This window comes from Scomber japonicus, chromosome 18 (assembly GCF_027409825.1).
Source record: "Scomber japonicus isolate fScoJap1 chromosome 18, fScoJap1.pri, whole genome shotgun sequence".
NCBI classification, from domain to species: Eukaryota; Metazoa; Chordata; class Actinopteri; order Scombriformes; family Scombridae; genus Scomber; species Scomber japonicus.
Genome location: NC_070595.1, coordinates 187,501 through 207,574, shown reverse-complemented (window position 1 = coordinate 207,574; position 20,074 = coordinate 187,501). Strand labels below are relative to the sequence as shown.

The 20,074-nt window shown below is 38.0% G+C and overlaps 3 protein-coding genes across 4 annotated transcripts in view; 2 read left to right on the top strand and 1 right to left on the bottom strand.

Annotated features, from left to right (window-relative positions):
* Positions 1-300: 300 nt before the first annotated feature.
* On the top strand, positions 301-13,357 carry rogdi (rogdi atypical leucine zipper). Its single transcript, XM_053337707.1, has 11 exons — positions 301-444; positions 3,816-3,887; positions 4,800-4,882; positions 5,051-5,105; positions 5,191-5,271; positions 5,624-5,719; positions 5,832-5,930; positions 7,000-7,113; positions 7,218-7,267; positions 9,436-9,562; positions 11,663-13,357. The coding sequence occupies exons 1-11, from the start codon at positions 370-372 to the stop codon at positions 11,702-11,704; spliced, it is 894 nt and encodes a 297-aa protein (XP_053193682.1). The 5' UTR covers positions 301-369; the 3' UTR covers positions 11,705-13,357.
* Positions 13,358-14,374: 1,017 nt separating this feature from the next.
* smim22 (small integral membrane protein 22) lies at positions 14,375-18,479 on the bottom strand. Its single transcript, XM_053337714.1, has 4 exons — positions 18,374-18,479; positions 16,629-16,766; positions 15,790-15,860; positions 14,375-14,731 (listed from the first exon to the last, which is right to left on the bottom strand). The coding sequence occupies exons 2-4, from the start codon at positions 16,756-16,758 to the stop codon at positions 14,684-14,686; spliced, it is 249 nt and encodes an 82-aa protein (XP_053193689.1). The 5' UTR covers positions 16,759-16,766; positions 18,374-18,479; the 3' UTR covers positions 14,375-14,683.
* An 894-nt stretch (positions 18,480-19,373) lies between these two features.
* Positions 19,374-20,074, top strand: part of cog1 (component of oligomeric golgi complex 1) — a 16,545-nt gene continuing 15,844 nt past the window's right edge. For both annotated transcript variants that reach the window (XM_053337686.1, XM_053337685.1), the window contains exon 1: positions 19,374-19,708. In XM_053337686.1, coding sequence (XP_053193661.1) covers positions 19,403-19,708 — 306 coding nt within the window. In that variant the 5' untranslated portion in view covers positions 19,374-19,402. The remainder of the gene's footprint in view (positions 19,709-20,074) is intronic.

The window sequence follows — 20,074 nt, the reverse complement described above, 5'->3', positions numbered from 1 at the left end:
GGGCGTGGTTACTAATAGTGAACGTGTGACCAGTTTAATGCTGCGTTCAGGTGATTCACGTAAAGACCAGAACACATACTGTCATGTCGGTAGTTTGGTTGTAAATAAAAAACATATTGAACAATTAGCAAAAGATACATGGTTCTGTTGTTGTTTATTATAATATTACACACCTGCGTCACGTCACAGCATTAAACTGAATTATTTTTTATAGTGGGTTGGTTCAGTCACTTGAAAGCTTTATTTACCACAGTCCCTGAAGGCATCGGATCCTCCGCTAAGCTACTGGGTTGTTAGACACCTCCATCACGGAGAGAGAGGACGGAGCTTTAACGATTCATCCAGGCTTTGCTTCAGTTTCTGCACACAATGCTGAACCCGCAGAGATCTCTGTCCGAGCTGCCCAAGATGTCTGCTGCTAGCCAGGTGGAGAGAGCCGTGCTGGTGAGGAGGATGATGATGATGATGATGTGCTGCTCTGCTCTGCTCTGCTGTGTGTGTGTGTGTGTGCTGCTCACTCCATAACCCGCAGCTTTATATAACATGTTGACTTGTAGAGAGTAGAGATTGATGTGTTGACATGTTTACACTCAGGAGCAGAGCGGACGTCACTTGTGTTGTGGGTGTTTGTGACGCTCGTGCTGCTGCAGCGGGGCTCGCGCTGCTACAGGCTGTGTTATCATGTTGTCAATGGGCCCTGTGTGTATGTGTGAGAGAGAGATTGTATCATTGTGTGTGCGTGTGTGTGTGTGTATATATATATATATGTATATATATATATATATATATATGAACACCGACCGACCGGTAGTAGAGAACGTCATTGTAAGGTCGTGGTTAAGGTTTATGGTTTATGTGTCCACAATGAAAGTACGTCAATGCAATGTCCTAACAATGATAGCTGTGCAAACCTGTGTGTGAGAGTGTGAGTGTGACTGTGAGTGTGAGTGTGTGTGTGTGTGTGTGTGTGTGTGTGTGTGTGTGTGTGTGTGTTAATCAGGCACGGGTTGTCCAATGTCCAATTGGAGACAATAGTCATGGAAGAAGCTGAATTTAATTGTGTGTGTGTGGTTAAGTCTAGAGTTAGGTTAAGTCTATGTTAAGTCCCCACAAGTGACCATGATCTGATTCAAACAGGTAGCCGGGGTCTGAATGCTTGACCCTTACTCTGGGAGCTCTGTTAATGTGTGTGGCGGGACATTTTGCTGTCATGGTTTGGTTCCAACTACAGATCAATACACAGTTAGAGTGATTACACATTTCTATCCTGAGCACATCCATAGGGTTACATCAAAACATCAAAACATCAGTGGGACATTAAGACAGTACTCTCCACCATCATCATCATCAAAACATCACATGAGCGAATACATGTAGTGTTTCCTGTTTCTCTGTGGTGGAAGTATAGTAACAAAAAGACTTTGACACTAAAAACACTGTAACGTTGAAACATAGAAGATGAAGATTTGACTCATTTGGACTCTGAAGCTTCATATTAGCTTCACATCTACTTTTAAATCCATGTTTACACAGAAGGAGGACTGTGGATTTAGTCCTCTATCACTTCCATTGTAAGAGTATTATGAAGAGATCTTCTAATGGTCAGTATGAACAGGAGGAATCATTACAGTAAGAAAAACAGCTTTACATGTTCATTTGGGCTCCTGACTGTTGGTTTAACCTCCTGAGATCTGAGTTTGTATGCATCTTTAATTTCTCCTAGATATTTGGGATCAGACCAGTAAAACCAGTAAAACCTAATAAATACAAGAACTAAGGCTTATCTTTGAACAGGAAGTCGTTTTTGAAATGATGTGTTTGTTTTACTGTAGAACACAATTAATTCACCAATGTATAAAAGTATTTCTTTCCTTACATTTACACCCAAGTCCCAACGAGTCAAACGAGTACTTCCTGAGTAGCAGTGTCATTGCTTGTTGCTGTTGCTACAATGAGTCTAATGTGTACAGCATATCAAACTACAGACATTATTAAACTTATATAAATATGTTTCAACCATAACATTTGATATGGTTTTGTACCTGATCCACTTTTGTCTAGAGATCAGCTGTTTTTTGACTTGGCCAAGATGCCTGCTGTCTGGATTTTCGTACTGAATTACTGAATCGCTTTTGCTAAAACTAGGTGGCACAAAAATGTGTGTATGAAACCAGATCAACAGGTTAGCGTTTAGCACAATGAAATATAAGATCCAGCAAACCCAGAATGTAATGTCACACTTGAAAAATAGTGAACCTGTCCTTTAAACTAAGCATATACTGACTGTGATTTCCATGAATACTCAACATGTTACTGACTACTAACTCAGTTCTCAGTAAGCCTTTATGTAAACCATTCTCTGCTTGGTTTTAATGGGCCAATATTTGCTTGCAACAGTAACTATATCTCAACTCCACTGAAACTAAACAGGATGTTCACTGTTATGGATTCCAAGTTTCTACTAGCTGATATTTTTAGACTTCAAATGAAAACCAGTGTTTATCTGGAAAGACGGAAAATCTCATTAAGATATCGAAAACATCATAACGTGCCTCGGATAAACACTTATTAGTGGTTAAAAGATCATATGACTTATCCATAGACTGGAAAAATACTGTTTTCCAGTCATCTTTTTATATACTTTAGAATCATAAATGATAAATAATTGTAATACAGTAGAAGAGCAAAAAGAAAAATGAATAGATGTGTTGTTGTTGGTAATTCATCATCAGGAAAGACTTCATACATACTGTATCATACACATCTGAGAGAATATGCATATCTAAACATAATGATACTAATCCATCTTTCTGTATGTTCCTGTACACATTCATGCAGCACAGTCATGTAGCTCATCTTGTATCAGATAGCAATGATCTTCATACTTTCTATCTGTCCATACTTGGATTTCTCTTTGGCCTCCAGTTCCTTGTAATGATCTTGTAATTTATTCTAAATAAACATCTGTCTTCATTTCAGGATGTATTACACTTGATAAGAAATGACATTTTCAAAATACATTGTATGCAGTGTGATTGGAACATTTTAGAGAACTGTTCAAGCACTCTTTTAGGGATCTCCAAAATGTGCTGTGATGTAATTCTGTGGACAAATACAACAAATCAAATATAGAACTGTGAAATAATCGAATTGAGTGTAAAAAGGAGTTGGGAAATGTTTCAGTGTAAAATGTTGTTACACTGCAGCTCTTCTACTTTTCTTGCTTTTACACATTTGTAATTTGGTCCAGCTCCTGATTTCTTACTCTCTCTGTGTGTGTGTGTGTGTGTGTGTGTGTGTGTGTGTGTGTGTGTGTGTGTGTGTGTGTGTGTGTGTGTGTGTGTGTGTGTGTGTGTGTGTGTGTGTGTGTGTGTGTGTGTGTGTGTGTGTGTGTGTGTGTGTGTGTGTCACAAACTTTTTAAAACTTGTTAACTTATTAAAATGTCAGTTTAACAGTTATGTGATTGGTTGTTTGCTCATTCAGAGTGAAGTGACATAACATGGGTGGATCTGATCTTTGTCTCCACTGACAGATAAAGACTATTAAAAATATAATAGAGTCAATGATTGTATTTCTATACTGTTCCTAGTCAGTACAGACTGTAGTGTAGAAGAGTTGCTTCCATCAGCTGTGTGAGCCACAGAAACCAGAGGAAGCCACACTGAACCACAGAGTAACACTGAAATACATAATGTGGAGAACACTGAGAGTCAGCAGGGACAGAGACTGAAGGGACAGAGACTGAAGGGACAGATGTAGCTAACCCTTTTCTTTTTATATATATTTTCAATGTATTTATCTATATATTTTTTAGGAGGAGGAATTCAACTGGCTGCTTAAAGAAGAAGTACATTCTGTCCTGAAGCAACTCCAGGATGTTCTCAAGGTAAATGTTAAGTTGAGGGAGGAGTGGTACTTCTCTGCTCATCACATGACTGTCTCACTTCAGAGACCTTTGCTTTGGCGTGGCCAGATGCTGAGTACTGATGGTGTTGAATTAATCAATCAATCAATCTTTATTAATATAGTGCCAAATCACAACAAAAGTCATCTCATGGCACTTTACACACAGAGCAGGTCTAGACTGTACTCTTTAATTTAATTTTACATTCCTACATGAGCAGCACTTGGTGACAGTGGTAAGGAAAAACTCCATTTAACATGAAGAAACCTCAGGCAGAACCAGGCTCACAATTTTCAGACACCCCCCCCCCCACTAAATCCTGAAGACAGAAATGTTGAAACACAGTTTGTGAAGCCTAGCTCCACAATTCAAATCTAAATGGTTGAAATGCTTTTTACACCTTTTTTAGAAATACATTTATGACTTTACAGGTAGCCAATGCCAATGACTGGGATCAATCTTCCATCTGTAAGGCGAAATCATGCTTGACTTAAACATTGCAAAACTAACAAATAAATACATATTTACTGAATTTTCACCAATTAAAATAATAGTGTCCAATGCCATCTCAAGCCATCACTGATCCTGCTATATGAGTCAGTATCAAAGCAATACCAGATCAGTAGCAGCAGTATCACTCATTTCAGCCTGATGAATGTTACCTGTTCATGTTCATGAGAAGAGCATGCTCCTTTTAATAATACCAGGATATAACAAATGCTAAATCACATGTAGAAATGTTAAAGCTTCACCAACTTATTAAAGACACTATTGCATTATCAGCTGGCCTTAGGTATAATGGAATTTCAGCAGGTGGTTGAATTATAGACCACAATTAGATTTTTAGATCAAATATGTTAATATAATAATAATGTTTTCTGCTGTTATCAACAGGAGGCGTCGAGACGTTTCTCCATGCCGACACCAGGCCTGGAGAGTCAGCTTAAACAGGAAAACTTCATCCTCGGCAGCTCAACGTAATATTCCATCTTTCTGAAAGACATGAGCTGTGCATGATGAACAATGTTTTAACACTCCCTTCCTGTGGAGGGAGCGGCTGTGCTAGAGGATTTGGAATATTGTGACATATGGATAGGCTCCTCTGCTATGATGGTGAAATAAAACCTTCATGTGTTGTTTTGCAGCATGGATCAAGTAAAAGGAGTGCTGACTCTGCAGGGAGAGGCTCTGACTCAGGCTGTGAGTTTGTCTGGAAGGAATCACTTTTTCATTTTCACATACGGAGAACACAAAGTCCATGTTTATGTTCTGCTTTTCTTAACAGGACATAAACCTGAAGGTTGCAAAGAGCAGCCAAGTGCTGCACTTTCAGTTCAGGGAGGACAAGCAATGGAAACTACAGCAGGTGTGTGTGTGTGTGTGTGTGTGTGTGTGTGTGTCACTTGTTTTAAAGGAGGAACAGTCTGACACAGTCTTTTGTAATGTTGGCTTTAAATCTACAATGTAGCTTTTTGTGTGTAGATAATTCATGTTACTACTGTTTTCTATCAGTATTAACATAAATATATACATGTATATTAATACATACAGTGACATTTGCCAAAACAAACTCTTAAAGGTCAAGAAGTAGTAGTAGTCAGGTCAGACAGGTTGTAATTTGACACAACCCATGACAAACATGTCAAAATAAGATCCAAGCTGTAAATAAAGCAGGAAACTCCTTTTAATGCTAACCTCTCACCTTCATCTACCATCAGATCCAGGATGCCAGGAACCATGTGAACCAGGCTCTCCAGCTGCTCAGCAGCCATGATGACAGCTACCACTTCAAGACGGGAGCTGAGGTGAACAAGGTGTGTCTCTCCTCACAGCAGCAACACACCGTCCCAGTCTGTACGTGAGGTGGCAGTCGTGCACTGTGTCAGTGATATGAACATCCTGTTTGTGTTTGTGTTGGTGCTGCAGCTGATGGATGCAGTGATGCTGCAGCTGACACGAGCACGGAACCGCCTCACCACCCCAGCCTCCATGACTCTGCCTGAGCTGGCTACCAGTGGACTGATGGTACAGACTGATACATACACTAATAACTACACACTGATATTAGTTCAAATACATCCAATAAGTATTTTTAATGGAAGAATTCATGCAGTTTTTACATTAATACAAGACATAAGGAAAGATTTTTGATATTTTGCCTCTTGAAGAATTCTGACTATGGGTCAATGAGGTTTCTTTGTGTCCATGTGGTTTAGTTTAAATTTAAAGGGTTAAAGTGTGAAAATAAACATATTAATAACTTGCACATTCTTTTTTTGTGGACCCAGCATCAAATTTCTGCTTTTAATCCATTTAGAGAGAATATATTAGAGGATTATGGCAAAAATGTCTAAGTGGTGTAACCATAAAAACTTTGTACCAAATAATTCAACTTGCTTAAAAACAGTAAATAGTCAATAAAACACCATATCAACTAGTTTGGCATGATCTTACATTATAACTTTTATATTAAATAAAGCTAATGGAATACTATTGTTCTAAATATTACATTTCATCTGGTTACCATGGAGATCAGGAAACATTTACATGTTTAAATGAAGTCATTATTAGTATAAGTCCACTTAAACACACTGTAGCTGATACAATATTTAATATTTATCATTTTTTGTGGTTACACCATTTGACATTTTCAGGGGCATTCAGTCTTACTTTTGGTGTAAATGTCATTTAAATGATATAAAACCAACACAAATACTAAATGTATATTTGAACAAACCTGATGCTGCTTTTATAACTAGTTTTAACATATTATTGAACTTTCCAACCCTGATATCTCACTGATCCATATACACTTAATAGACACAAGTATCCTTTATTAGGAAATTGAAAAAAATAGTACAGTATGTTGAGAGGAATATTGATGTTATAATATTGTGTGGACACCTTTCCTCTTTCAACACAACAGGGCTCAACATGCACAGTCATGGGAACTAAAAGGAAACTCTCTTCCTTCACCTGTAGTGTTTGAACTAAGAGACATTTTTACAGTTGAAAAGTGTTATTCCATATTCCTCTGCTGCCTCTATTCACACTTTCTCACTAACTTTCCATCTGTGTGTCCTTCCATCATCAGAAAATGTTCACTCCTCCCATGCCCGGAGATGTGATGGTGAACTTTTACATCAATTTAAGCAAACTGTGTCTGACTGTCTACCAGCTTCATGTGCTGCCTCCCAACACCACAAAGGTTAGATCATGTGACTCTCTGCCAGCACTGTACAGTATGAAGCTACAGGCAGCATCATGTGACTGATGTTCTAATGTTCACTCTCTCTCTCTTCATCCTGATAGAATTTCAAACCAGCTGGAAGCTCAGTGCTGCACAACCCTGGAGCGATGTTGTAAGTTCACCTTTCTTTCCTACTTTCTCTCTTTCTTCTTCTCTCTTTCTTTGCATATACATTAACAGATGAAACTAAATAATACATATAATAAGCATCAGTGTTGGGGAGTAACGAATTACATGTAACAACGTTATGTAATTTAATTACAAAATTTACATAATTGTAATCCGTTATATTACTGTAAGAAAATGTGTAATTAAATTACAGTTGCTTTTGGAAATTTCCATGATTACAATTTTAGTTACATTTGAAAAATCGCAGCAAAAGCTTGGATTTATCAAATAGTTTTTTTCATATCAACCTCCTCCTTTCAGAGATGTAAGTTAGATCCTGATGCTGTCTTTGGTCATGTGCCATTCAGTCAGACTCAGCAACATGTCAGAGGCACAGAAGAATACGTTCATGTGTTGGAAATACAAACACAGACATCCCATCTCCTGCATATTGATAGCAGCTCCCTGACAGCCGCAAATAAAACTCAATCTCCTGGAATCTGGAGTGAGTGAGCAGAGTGCACACTAGAGAGTGTCTGCGCATGTGTGTATATGTGTGACTATAAATGCAGCGTGTGTGAGAGCAAAGTGTCCTTATAGCTCTATGTTGCTGCTTATTAGACCGACAATGATCGCATCCCTCCCCCGGACCGACACCAAGTGGATAAACCCCCCCCCCGGAACGAAACTCCCTTAAATGAGTTTTTGCAGGTTGGGATGTCTGCAAGTGCCCTAACATTGTAGTACAATACAAAGAGTGTTTGTCAGTGGTGAAGGTAAACAGTAACACTATCAGATCTTAAAATGTGAAAATGGTTAACAGTCAGGAGCATTCATTCAAAATTAAGAAGAGTAATCAACATGTAATCAAATGTAATTAGTTACATTACTTTGAGAAAGTAATTGGAATAGTTACACTACTATTACATTTTCAACAGGGTAACTTGTAATTGTAACCAACTACATTTCCAAAGTAACCTTCCCAACACTGATAAGCATGTATGCAACAGTCAAAGCAACACTGCGTTATAAAAAACAGTTCACTACTAGAGTAGATCATTGTTATTACATGCAGTTGCTACCATTTAAACAAACTGCAGCATCCACCCAGATGTGCAAACAGTATCAAGTGACTACATACAGGTAGATAAATAGGATCAACTAAACAGTGTGTGCAGTATAATGTGTCACATACAGTATAAAAGAGTCCTTATAAAGCCTGGATGTGTGTTTATGGTCATTGTCCTGTTAAAAAACAAATGATGGTCTCACTAAGAGAAAACTAACATCTTGGTCTTTACACAAATAGAAGTAAAAAGTCTAGTAAAAGAATTTAGCTTAAAGGTAAACTTCTTATTATTTCAGTCCTGGTGGATTTGGTGACACCTGTGGTCACTGGTGGTAACTGCGAGTGCAACTGGTGTATCTGTTTACAGTGCAGCCAAACAAACTCATACTGTAGGTTAGGGCTGGGTGATTATGGCAAAAATCAAAATCACGATTAATGGAACTTTTAACCTTGATTATGATTAATGAAGGATTATCTCCACCCTTGATGAACAATGATGTATTTTCACAGTTTCTTTAGTTTAGTATTTTCCACTGCTGCCCTCACACATGAGTATCTTTAGGGAGTGAAAATAAAGATGTTTTAAGGTGTGACTAAGCTGTGGTTAATGTCTAGTTTACTTGATTAGAACTATGTAAAGATCATGGTTTGGGTTCAAATGATCACTGGAGACAAGTTTTCAAATTCCTTAAAGATATGCAACCTTTACTGTCATGGCAACAGTGAACACCACCATTAATTGACATGAGCAAGATTAAGTCCATCAGAGTTTCTAAATGTCAGTTTCAATCATTTTTTGATTAATTGCCCAGCCCTACTGTAGGTAGGCAGTTATAATTAAAGGCAGAGTCCAGCACTAACAATGAAAACTACTGTAATAAAAGGTCATTATAGTAGAATTCTGAAAGAAATGCCAAATATAAATACTATTAAGGAAAACTGGATTTTATATAATGAAAATGTTAAAGATGATAACTTGAAGTGGAATTATACAAGTGGTTATACCTTGCATACCTCACATACAACACTTATTGACAAACTCTGAATCAGAAAAAAGGAAATTCAGGAGGTTTATCCTCAAAGGGTTTTTAATCTCTCCACAGTGAGCTCAACAACAACCGCTTCGAGGTGAGCCACGTTCACAAGGTGGAGTGTGTGGTGCCCTGGCTCAATGACACGCTGGTCTTCTTCACCATCTCCCTGCAGCTCTGTCAGCAGCTCAAAGACAAGGTGGGTTCTGTTTAATGACATGTTAAATATATGTGATCAATCTCAAAGTGATGTGACTTCTTAAGGCTATTTGTATATTAAGCACAGAGGAGGGGGTTAAACATTGAACATAAAACTCATAATTCTTATCTTCTGTGATTTGAATCCATTCCCAGATTTCAAACAATGATTCTTGTATGTTGTAATGAGGTCATGTTGACAGGAAGTAAAGGCAGAACTCACACAGCAACACATACACACTAGTTTTAGTTCATAGTTTCATTCAGAACTCTGCAGCTCTGCTGTTAGAGCTAAGATCAGGGAACACATTAATCCAGTTTTAGCTGCTCTGCACTGGCTTCCTGTAAGTTTCAGAACTGACTTTAAAGTCCGCGTAACGTCAATTCATTGGTTTACTTCTAAACATATTATACATGTTGGAAAATGGTTGGAAAAAGGCTGATAACTATGCAGTACTGAATTGTGGAGATAGAGCCTTAAACTGTTTCTCAGCCTCTCATTTTTCCTGATTTTCTGAGCCTGCAGAAAAGGGCTACTCCATGACGTACAGTAGTGGCGTACCCTTGGTCCCTCCCCTACTATATAAGACTAGTCTGCTCTCCTCAGTGGTTAACCTGCCTAGTGGCCAGTTATTGTTATTACATCTAACACTACTACCAATACAGTCTACAGTTAGCCAGTTAGCTGAGTTAGCCACCAAGTTAGCTGCTGAGCTAGCCGCAGAAAGCTCTCAGACGAAGGGTCTATTGGAGCTTTTTCACTACACAGTTCCAGCACGACTCGACTCGACTCGACATGGTTCCAGGACAGACCTTTTCCATTACAAAGAAGTACCTACTCAACGTGGGCGGGGTCGTCATAGCACGGCTGTGCGAAACTGCCTTGACTCTGTTTTATATACGACACAAACACATAAACAATGGAGGACATGGAGGCGATGGTGTACTTGCTGCTGTATGTGACTTTCTGTCACACACAAAGCAAGAAAATTGAGCCATATGGCTGTAACACTGCTGCCGGTATTTAAAAATGCCGGGTTTGATTCTTGTGTGGGACGGCTCATGACTCTTCCAGTGAAGACTCTCTGACCAATCAGTGGCCGGCAGTCTGTTGATGTCACATTTAGTATCGGCTCGGCTTGCTTGGAACCTCAGCAGAGCAGATACTAAAAAAGTACCAGGTACCAGGTACTATCCCTAGTGGAAACGCAAAAAAAAAAAAAACGCGTCGAGTCAAGCCGAGTCACGCTGGAAATGTGTGGTGGAAAAGCGCCATAAGTTTCTGGTAGAGGTGGTGACTTTGATTGACAGGTGACACTTGGTAGGGGGCGGGGTTTCAGCGAACTCAGCGGCCACGCCCACAGTGTTTGGGAGCAGAGAAAGAGGCTGATTTTTACACAACTTTGAAGCCTAATTTCATATATTTTGCGATTTTTTTGAATCATTCAAATTTGGCAGGGTGGTTAACAACACACTCAGAACACATATTTATTCTTACTTTACATGGACTTTAAGGTCTTCCTTCAAGAAAACTGTGATCACCTGCTGCTGCTTTATTGAGGTTCACAGCAATAGCAGAAAGAAAATAAGGAATGCAGCCTTTATTAATTACACCTCAAAACTATGGAACAAACTAGTGATAGATATCAGAGCCAGCTTGCTAAATATGTTAAAAAGAAAGCTCAAAGTCATCTCCACACTGATGCACTACTAAACTAAACTTTTACTATGTGCTATTTTTACTATTTTAAAATGATTGCTATTTTTATTTCTTTCCTCTTTCTTTTCTGTTCTTTTTTAACGTTGCTCTAAGTCCCATTTCATGTGAAGGACTTGCTGCATGTCATTTATTTAGTTGTAAATAGTACTTTGTATGTATGAAAGTATGAAAGGTGCTATACAAATAAAGTTGATAAAGCTATTATAGTTCATCTTCTCCTAATCTTTGGATCGAAGAACTTTGAATAAAGTGAAATATTTAGTTTAAGCATATCCTTATCTCACATGGAGATGTCTGCTGCTTTAACTAACTAACTTCCCATCGTTCCCCTGTCCTCCTGTCCTCCTGTCCTCCTGTCCTCCTGTCCTCCTGTCCCTGCAGATATCTGTCTTCTCCAGTTTCTGGAACTACAGACCTTTCTAATCCACCTCCAGAGACCTTCAGACACAAACAAACCACACAAGTGTAAGGGACGTCCTGGGAATGCTTTTATTTTTTTTTAATGTATTTATCATCCAGTCATACAGTCAAGTGTTTCATGATCAGCCGAAGGAGCCAATCAAAACCCCCCGACAGGTATCCACGTTTGCCATTCCCACTTGTGTTAGCTCTGATGTGTGTGTGTGTGTGTGTGTGTGTGTGTGTGTGTGTGTGTGTGTGTGTGTGTGTGTGTGTGTGTGTGTGTGTGTGTGTGTGTGTGTGTGTGTGTGTGTGTGTGTGTGTGTGTGTGTGTGTGTGTGTGTGTGTGTGTTGCATCTCACAGCACTGATTTGAACTTCTCCTTGAATGAATGTAACTTTTGTTGATTTATTGGGATTATTTGTTTGGTTATGTTCCAGCATTGTATTTTTTATTTGGTTTTTATACCAAAGTTATCAACTCATCTGAACCGTGTTATGGTGTGAAACACTAATTTGTGCACTCAGGGTTGGAAAAAGATGCAGTCCCTAAGAGCTCAAAGTGGGAGATTTCTTTTTTTTTCCTGTCAGATTTTTTTAGTTCTCTCATGAAGTTCTTAAAGTTTTTGCATTCCCTCTTTAGTCCTCCATCCTTCCTCATAGATTGAACCCACCAAACCTGTTTTCTCAGTCAGCTTCTTACTATGACGAATGTAGCTTCAACACTTTTTGGTTATTTCACTTGACACATTTTTGTGCCTGTGCCTGTCTCTTTTTCTTCTTTTTTTCTGTCTGTGGTTGGAAGTTGGCACGTCTCGTGCACCACGATCAGGATTTGGCAACATTTGAAAATATGATGACAGCGGAGGGCTTGCCTGCTGATGCATAACTTCAACTTTTGACTATTGCACATTTACTGTTGAATATTTCATGTTAGAAAGAAATACTTAGAAAGCAAAGCATGTTTTCAGGAGCTGTAATCTGTTCGTTGATCTTATATACACATAAATGAGATGGGTGCTGTCTCAGATGGGGCTCAGCCATGTGCAGGTGGAGTCATAGATGTGAAGTGGGAGGTGTGATGCCAGTAGTTTCCCTCAGGTAGGGGGTTCCTAACAGTCCTTCAGTTTTACTAATATCATATTCATGCTTATTAACAGTGGCAGGTCAGTATATTTTACGCTAAGTTCTAAATGGTATTAAGTAGTTTGAACAGTTCTTAGTGCTGAGTGTTGTACAGTGTAATGAATGGAAACATACAGTTAATAGAGAGCATTGTATGGGAGTGCAAAAAGCTTTATAAGGGAATACAAACATAAATGTATAACGATATGAATCCTGTGAGGAGATGCAGAAGTAGTGTGAAAATATTTCCCACTGGGTCTTTATGGGTTAAAAACATGTCTGTGAATGTTTTGAGTTTTTGTTGGAAATGACATGGAAACACACATTCCCTGTTTGTTACTATATGGAAAAATGATGATAAATGATAAGCTACTAGTTGTGTCTGCTATATGTTTATATTTATTTACATGGCGTTGGTTTTTTAAAGTGTGTCGCTGATTCCCTGTGAACCAAACCGTTATCCAATCAAGAACAAATGACTTCATTCCAGTAAGTGTTAATCTATTTTGCAGAGCTGCCTATCATATCAAATGTGGAAATTATTTATCTGATATCTGTGCAATAAAAAAATATTCTAAACAACAACCTGTCTGTGCTTTCTGACTTCAGTGCACTGAAAATAAATCAGATAAAACGTGGCCTATATATCTTAAAAATGTTATCTCAAAAATATGGGCACATATTGGAGAGCATAAACACAGATACTGATATAACAGTGATAGCTGATAATATAGGTTGAACAATATGTTGGTCAGGCTCTAAGAATATTGAAAAATGATAAATTCTTCTGATTTTGTCTGACAAGCAAAGCAAACTCTAAATGTATTTAGTTTACTATCATGTGAGATAAAGACAGATAAATTCATACAGTTGAGATGCTGGAACCATTTTACTTGAAAATGGCTTTCACAATAAATCAGTTACCAAAACAGTTGATTATCAATTGTCTTTCAATCCTCTGAAGTCTGCCAGAGCTGTCCCTACCAAGCAGAGGTGGACTAATGAAAAACTGTTGCTTTGCATTTTGGGGAATGTAGGATTTGGTGTCCTTGGAGCATGAGGCACAGCAGACAGTAAAAGTCAGGTAAGAGGAGCTGTGTTTCAGTGAGACTCATATATGTTGTGACTTCACATACACACACCATAACAAGATTAACAAAGATAAAAGTCACACACACTAATATTACACAACGCTTCCTTTTAAATTCTAGTCTAACCATAGTGTTGCACATTACAGTACTGCAACAACCCCTTAGTTAAATACTAGTGGAACCACATTATACCAGTCTGGTCCAGTTAGACTGTAACAACAAGTCACAATATCTCTGTCTTCTGATTGGATTTAGACTAATGCTTTTTTTCCTAGTAGTAAAAGTGCTTTAACTGTATTAAAGCACAATGTAAAAGCTGCCTTAACAACGGAAACATTCACAGGCAGTTACAATGATGATGCTCTCATAAGTTTTTCTGTACTTTGTTTGCTGGTAAAAAAAACTTTATAAATGAATATGACAAGGTGTGATAGAAAAACCAAAACACATTTTTATTACCTTTATATTTTTATTAATGAGTAAAAAAATCAAATTAAAATGTAAGTAAAAGGAAATGTCATTCAAATGTAAAACCACAGTGTGACCATGGCTGCTTTCCTACTCTGGTATCCTAGCAATAAACCTCACACAGTGGTGACAGTCAACAACATCACATGTTAAGATTTCCATAGCTGGGTAGCAAACAGCTTGTCAGCAACTATTCATTCTATGTGCAAGTAGGTTATTTTTTTTAAAGAGAGGTGACAGTAAAATAGAAGTTTGTGCTTTGGCACAGGGTGTGTCTTCATTAACCACAGTGTCAATACTTCATCAGAGCAGATCAGCTGTCAGGGCTCCAGAGCCATGTTGTCTATTCCAACCTTCCGTCTTCGAGGCTGATGAAGAAACATGAAGAAGTCAGTTTATTTCAGTTACAAGAATATATTCAATTCTAAATAACCCAAGCCTCTTCTTATTATTATGGCTTTAAATCCAGCTGATGGTTTATCCTTCAGGGTTTTCTATGTGGCTCCTTGATTGCACTTTATTTTATTTTGCACTGCTGCTGCCTTATTGTCTTTTAATTGTTCTTATGTATGTTTAGTTTTTTATTCTATTTTCTCTGCGCTTTGGTCCTGAGAAACACCATTTCATTCTGCTGTATGTATTTAACAGACATGGTTGGAATCAATGTTAGCAAACTTCCTTTCTTTTTTTCACTATTTTCATCATTTTAGTACTCATGTGACACTCACATTACCTAACATACAGAACAACACCTTCCTATTGACTTGAATGTTAACATTTTTTATATGATTGTGACTTATTTTTCATATTTTCTTTCTTCTTTCCAGAATCACTGCTTTATATTTCACTCATCCATTATTCTCTATATAATAGCCTTTCATTTGCCTCTACATTGAGCATTACATTTCCACATACAGTACATTGTTGGAATATTTGAGGGCATTATGATTATGTATGGGACAGATTAACACAAGCAGGGTTAATATAGTACACTGTATAGTTAATAAGGAGTGTTTCTGTTTCAGTGTGCTTATAGATTTGTTCAGAGAGCTTTGCTTTGATGTCATTTAGACAGGCTGAGTGCACATTAAATATTAACCTTGTAAAAAACAAGGAGAGAGTTTTCTGCCTGTAGTTCCTGGCAGGTAGTGTATTCATACCTTCAGTAATGACAGAATTCAGTGTAACATCATCATCCTCATGTCCCACTAACCCTCATCATGATCAATCCATCATTTGTGCAAAGTTAAAATAGACAATACTGTTCTGTGCACCCCCCCCCCCCCCCCCCCCCCCCAAACATACACACACACACACACTAATTTACAAATGTGTAAACACTGGTCCTAGTACTTAAGTGAAAAATACCCCGTGTGTGTGTATGTGTGTGTGTGTGGTGTGTGGTGTGTGTGTGTATTGTCCTGACCTTGTTGTCCTCACAGCAGCAGCAGCAGCAGCAGCGGATGAGGACAAGGATGACCAGCAGCAGAACCATACCTACCACAACACACACACACACACACACACACACACACACACACACACACACACACACACACACACGCACACACACACACACACACACACACACACACACACACACACACAGTGAATTTATGATTGTGATTATGATACTGTGACGTCTTCATAAGTGTTTTCTTTCTCACATGGAAATATTGATTGGATGTTTTGTACATATGGTCAAATGGTGTAACTGACTTATAGAGCTAAGTGCATGATAGGAAACCCTGATCATAGAGCAGGTTTCATAGACACTCATCTATTTCAACTGCCAGCAACTTTCATGATCCTTCTAAGGCTGAATAACACAGATAATAAAGTTGAAGTTGAACTCAGCTCAGTGTTAATGTTTAATGTTGTAATGTTTTCTGACTGTGTGTGAAATAGCTGCTCAACCAGCTACATTGAGTACGTCTATGTTTGTCTAGTTGATTTATTTATACTTTTATTTTTTCCCTTTAGGCTTGTCACCGGTTGTGATGGAGATGAAGGACAAGGAACAAGGAAGTATGATTGTTATCTTTGTTTATATGTGTGTGTCTGAGTTCAGTTCATAAAATAAACTATATATTTGGAATACTGTGAATTGCAATTCAGGGATGGAGAATGAAAGATGATGGAGGGATGGCTGAAAGGATAGTGGGGAATATTAAATTTTATGTATTGTTGCTGTGCATGTGTGTGTGTTAAATGAAAAAGAACATCTGTAGGCTTGTGCTCTCCATCTCCTTCAGCTTCACTCACCGATGAAGATGAAGAAGATGGCGAAGGAGGCGATGTCCCAGTCAGACTGGAAGAAATGTTTGGACTGCAGTCTGGAAACAACATCATTAAACTGATCCTGGAACTCCTGCTGGATGTTCCTCTGAGCCATCACGCTGTCTACACACACACACACACACACACACACACACACACACACACACACACAAGTTATAGTTTCATTTCATTCACGCAGCACAGCAGCACCACACACAGGAGGAAGAGTGTGTGTTACACTGAAACACTGCACACTTTATGGCTCATTATAAGGAAAAAGGAAGTCATGTACAGAATATATGATACTATTATGGACTTCTACATATTATAAATCAAATTGTATTATTATTTCAATAGAGAAAAGACAAAAGCTCTACAGTAGAAACATGAAATAACAGTGTGAGAGGATTATTATAAGTAACAATGCTGTACTGATGAATAGCTGCAATATAGACAGAATAAACCTAAACCATGCTTTCACATTCACACTGACATTATAATGAGCTCAAACAGATGCTGATACTGTGTTTGTGATGTGATTTAGATCAACGTGTATGCTTGTATTGATCTTTTTAGTTAAATATACTGCAGTAAGTTTATGTAGGAGCTAGCATGACTAAATAAATAATAAAAGTGTAATGTGAGGGTTTGATAGCTGCTATTTGGAAAACAGCAGAACTTTACTGTAGCTTGTCTCTAACCCCCCAGGTGACTAACCCAACCAATCAGAAGCAAGGAACGACCTAGACCTAGGCAAATGAAGTGTATGAGTTAAACCACAGAAACAGATTCAAGAGACTGTTTTAACTGTTCCAAAAGATGCTGGTGTAAATATCTCAGTCTGTTAATATGTAAATAATAAAGCACAAATATAGAACTACTTAACTGTGTAAATATTGTAAATAAATTGCTGGTAAATTAACTCAAATGTATAAATTAACTTAACTTTTAAATCTTACAAAAGTAATATCTAAACTTATAATGAGATCAGATTCTGTGTCGCCTTCATCAAACTAAATCATTCAAGATTGAAAAGTTTTAAATGTCACATTCCACATGTCACAACTATTTTAATTGTGTGTTTTAGGATTAAATGAGTTTTGTTTGTTGGTGTGTGAAATAATGCAGATATAAATATGTGAATTCACATTTAGGAAATTAAAACTAAATATTATGGGAAATAAATGATTATCATGTGGCTGTTCCATCATTCTATCCTCCTCCTCCTCCTTTACCACCTGCTGCTACACATTTCATCTCCATCAAGAAGCTGTTTGTTGTTGTTAAGTGAAAGTTATCTACACAAACATTAATACTGATATCTGACATACGTTTAGCATTATCTGAAATTACTTTGGAACTGGAAGTTTATTTTTTTTCCATTTAGTATCTGTTGCTAGAGCGGTTCCTCACTATGTTTTGCAGTATGATTAAACAGTATGTTGAGTATTACTAATGTACAATACAACATAATGCACACAAGTACACACAGTTTATAGCAAATACACATCTTCTGTAGTTACTTCGCTTCTTAAAACTAACGCAATACATGTAGTGCTGAGCGGTAACTAGGCGACCATCATCAGTATCAGCCTTCATACGCTCTCACGGTTTTAAACATGCCAATTCCACAAAAAGAACATTTTAATGTATAATACATGTAAAGTTTTAGGTTAAATAAACATTATAAAGTGTCATTCTGGTGTTATTCGGAACAGCTGTTTGCTTACCTGGAAATGGAGTCGCTCGATTAAATCTGTTTCTTTCCGGGTACGAAGGTCTACCTGGCTCACCTGGTGACGCTCACTCACTGATTACTCTGTGTCTGTGTGTGTGTGTGTGTGTGTGTGTGTGTGTGTGTGTGTGTGTGTGTGTGAGAGAGAGAGAGAGAGAGAGAGAGAGAGAGAGAGAGAGAGAGAGAGAGAGAGAGAGAGAGAGAGATTAATTATTATTTGATTGCAGACTGACTGGAAGTTGTTTTAACTTCGTGTAGAAGCTCATTTTGTCCAGGAAAAGACTCATAATAGAAATAAAAATAGCTAGCTACTTATGATACAAAATTTGATATTTTTGTACTGAAGATAAGATTGCATATAGTTGCATATGTTGTCAAATCAATTAAGTCAATATTCAATTAGTCAACATGTAGTCTTTTATTATTTTTGGCATATTTTGAGCATTTTGAATTATGTTATTTAACTTATCTTATTACCAAAAACCAAATCTGACATCTATTCTTACTATTGCTGCTATGATCACTACTACTACTACTATCAATAATAATAATAATAATAATAATAATAATAATAATAATAATAATACGATTCATAACAATAATAATAATAAGATACTATTTAACATTTTCAAAATGTTCAGTTTCACATTGACTATATTTTTATACATGCACTACAATATTATTATTAATATTATTATTATTGTTAGTAGTAGTAGAAGTAGTCTAGTAGTACATTTTTATTTATTAATTTAAATTTAAATTTTGTTTCATTTTATTTTATTTTATTTAGTTTAGTTTAGTTTAGTTTAGTGTATTACCGCTTTAGAATGAATTGATTGGCTCAGCAGCCGTGGTGGGCGGCACCAAACCTGCTCGGAAATGTTCCCTGACAGACAGCTATGATGACCAATAAACACATTTAATTCTGACGTCGTCGTATTTGTGCTTACGTGGAGACAGGAAGTGTACTCCTGCCGGTCTTCCGGGTTGGAGATCCTGCAGCTGAAGTTGTTTTGGAGGTGCGATGGCCGAGGATCCTGCGCTGTCTCTCCGGGTGTCGGAGATCAAGGACCCGGCGGTTCTCTTCGAGCGTTACAACACCGAGGAGATCCGCGGGATCGAACGCAAAGTCCGCGGGGAGATCGAGCAGAAGAAGGAGGAGCTGAGGCAGATGGTAGGGGAGCGCTACCGGGACCTGATCGACGCCGCAGACACCATCGGAGAGATGAGACAGTGCTCTGAGAGCGTCGTGCAGTCCATCCAGGACATGCACCAGTACTGCCACAGCCTGAAACAAGCCAGAGCCGCTGTGAGCAGCTGCGGACAGGAGGTGAACAGCTCACCTATATGTCTCACCGTAGTGTCTGAGAAACTTCATTTAAAAATCAGGCAATTCATGATTATATGGAGGATATGTCAATCTATACTGTCAGCACTATATTATTTGACAGTTAATGCGACTCAAAGCGAATCAGTGATACATTCGGTGTGGAGACATTGCTGCACAGAGCATGTGTGTGTAACTAATCCCAACTTTTATTAGAATTGGTCCAGTGTTTATTTTCCACGCCTCTTGCACACCTCAACACACAGAGGAGGGCGGCAGCGAGCAGCCCGACCGACACACATCTGAAATGTGAAACTTTACTCACACAAGTAGTGCTGATGCATCAATTATGTGCCGAATTTACCAGAA

Coding starts and splice junctions, on each gene's coding strand:
- smim22 (XM_053337714.1), bottom strand. CDS start 16,758: ATGGCTCAGAGGAACATCCAGCAGGAGTTCCAGGATCAGTTTAATGAT. Junction 15,861..16,628: donor CATCTTCTTCATCTTCATCG/GTGAGTGAAGCT, acceptor GTGTTGTGGTAG/GTATGGTTCTGCTGCTGGTC. Junction 14,732..15,789: donor GCTGCTGTGAGGACAACAAG/GTCAGGACAATA, acceptor TTTCTTCATCAG/CCTCGAAGACGGAAGGTTGG.
- rogdi (XM_053337707.1), top strand. CDS start 370: ATGCTGAACCCGCAGAGATCTCTGTCCGAGCTGCCCAAGATGTCTGCT. Junction 445..3,815: donor AGGTGGAGAGAGCCGTGCTG/GTGAGGAGGATG, acceptor TATATTTTTTAG/GAGGAGGAATTCAACTGGCT. Junction 5,272..5,623: donor AGCAATGGAAACTACAGCAG/GTGTGTGTGTGT, acceptor ATCTACCATCAG/ATCCAGGATGCCAGGAACCA.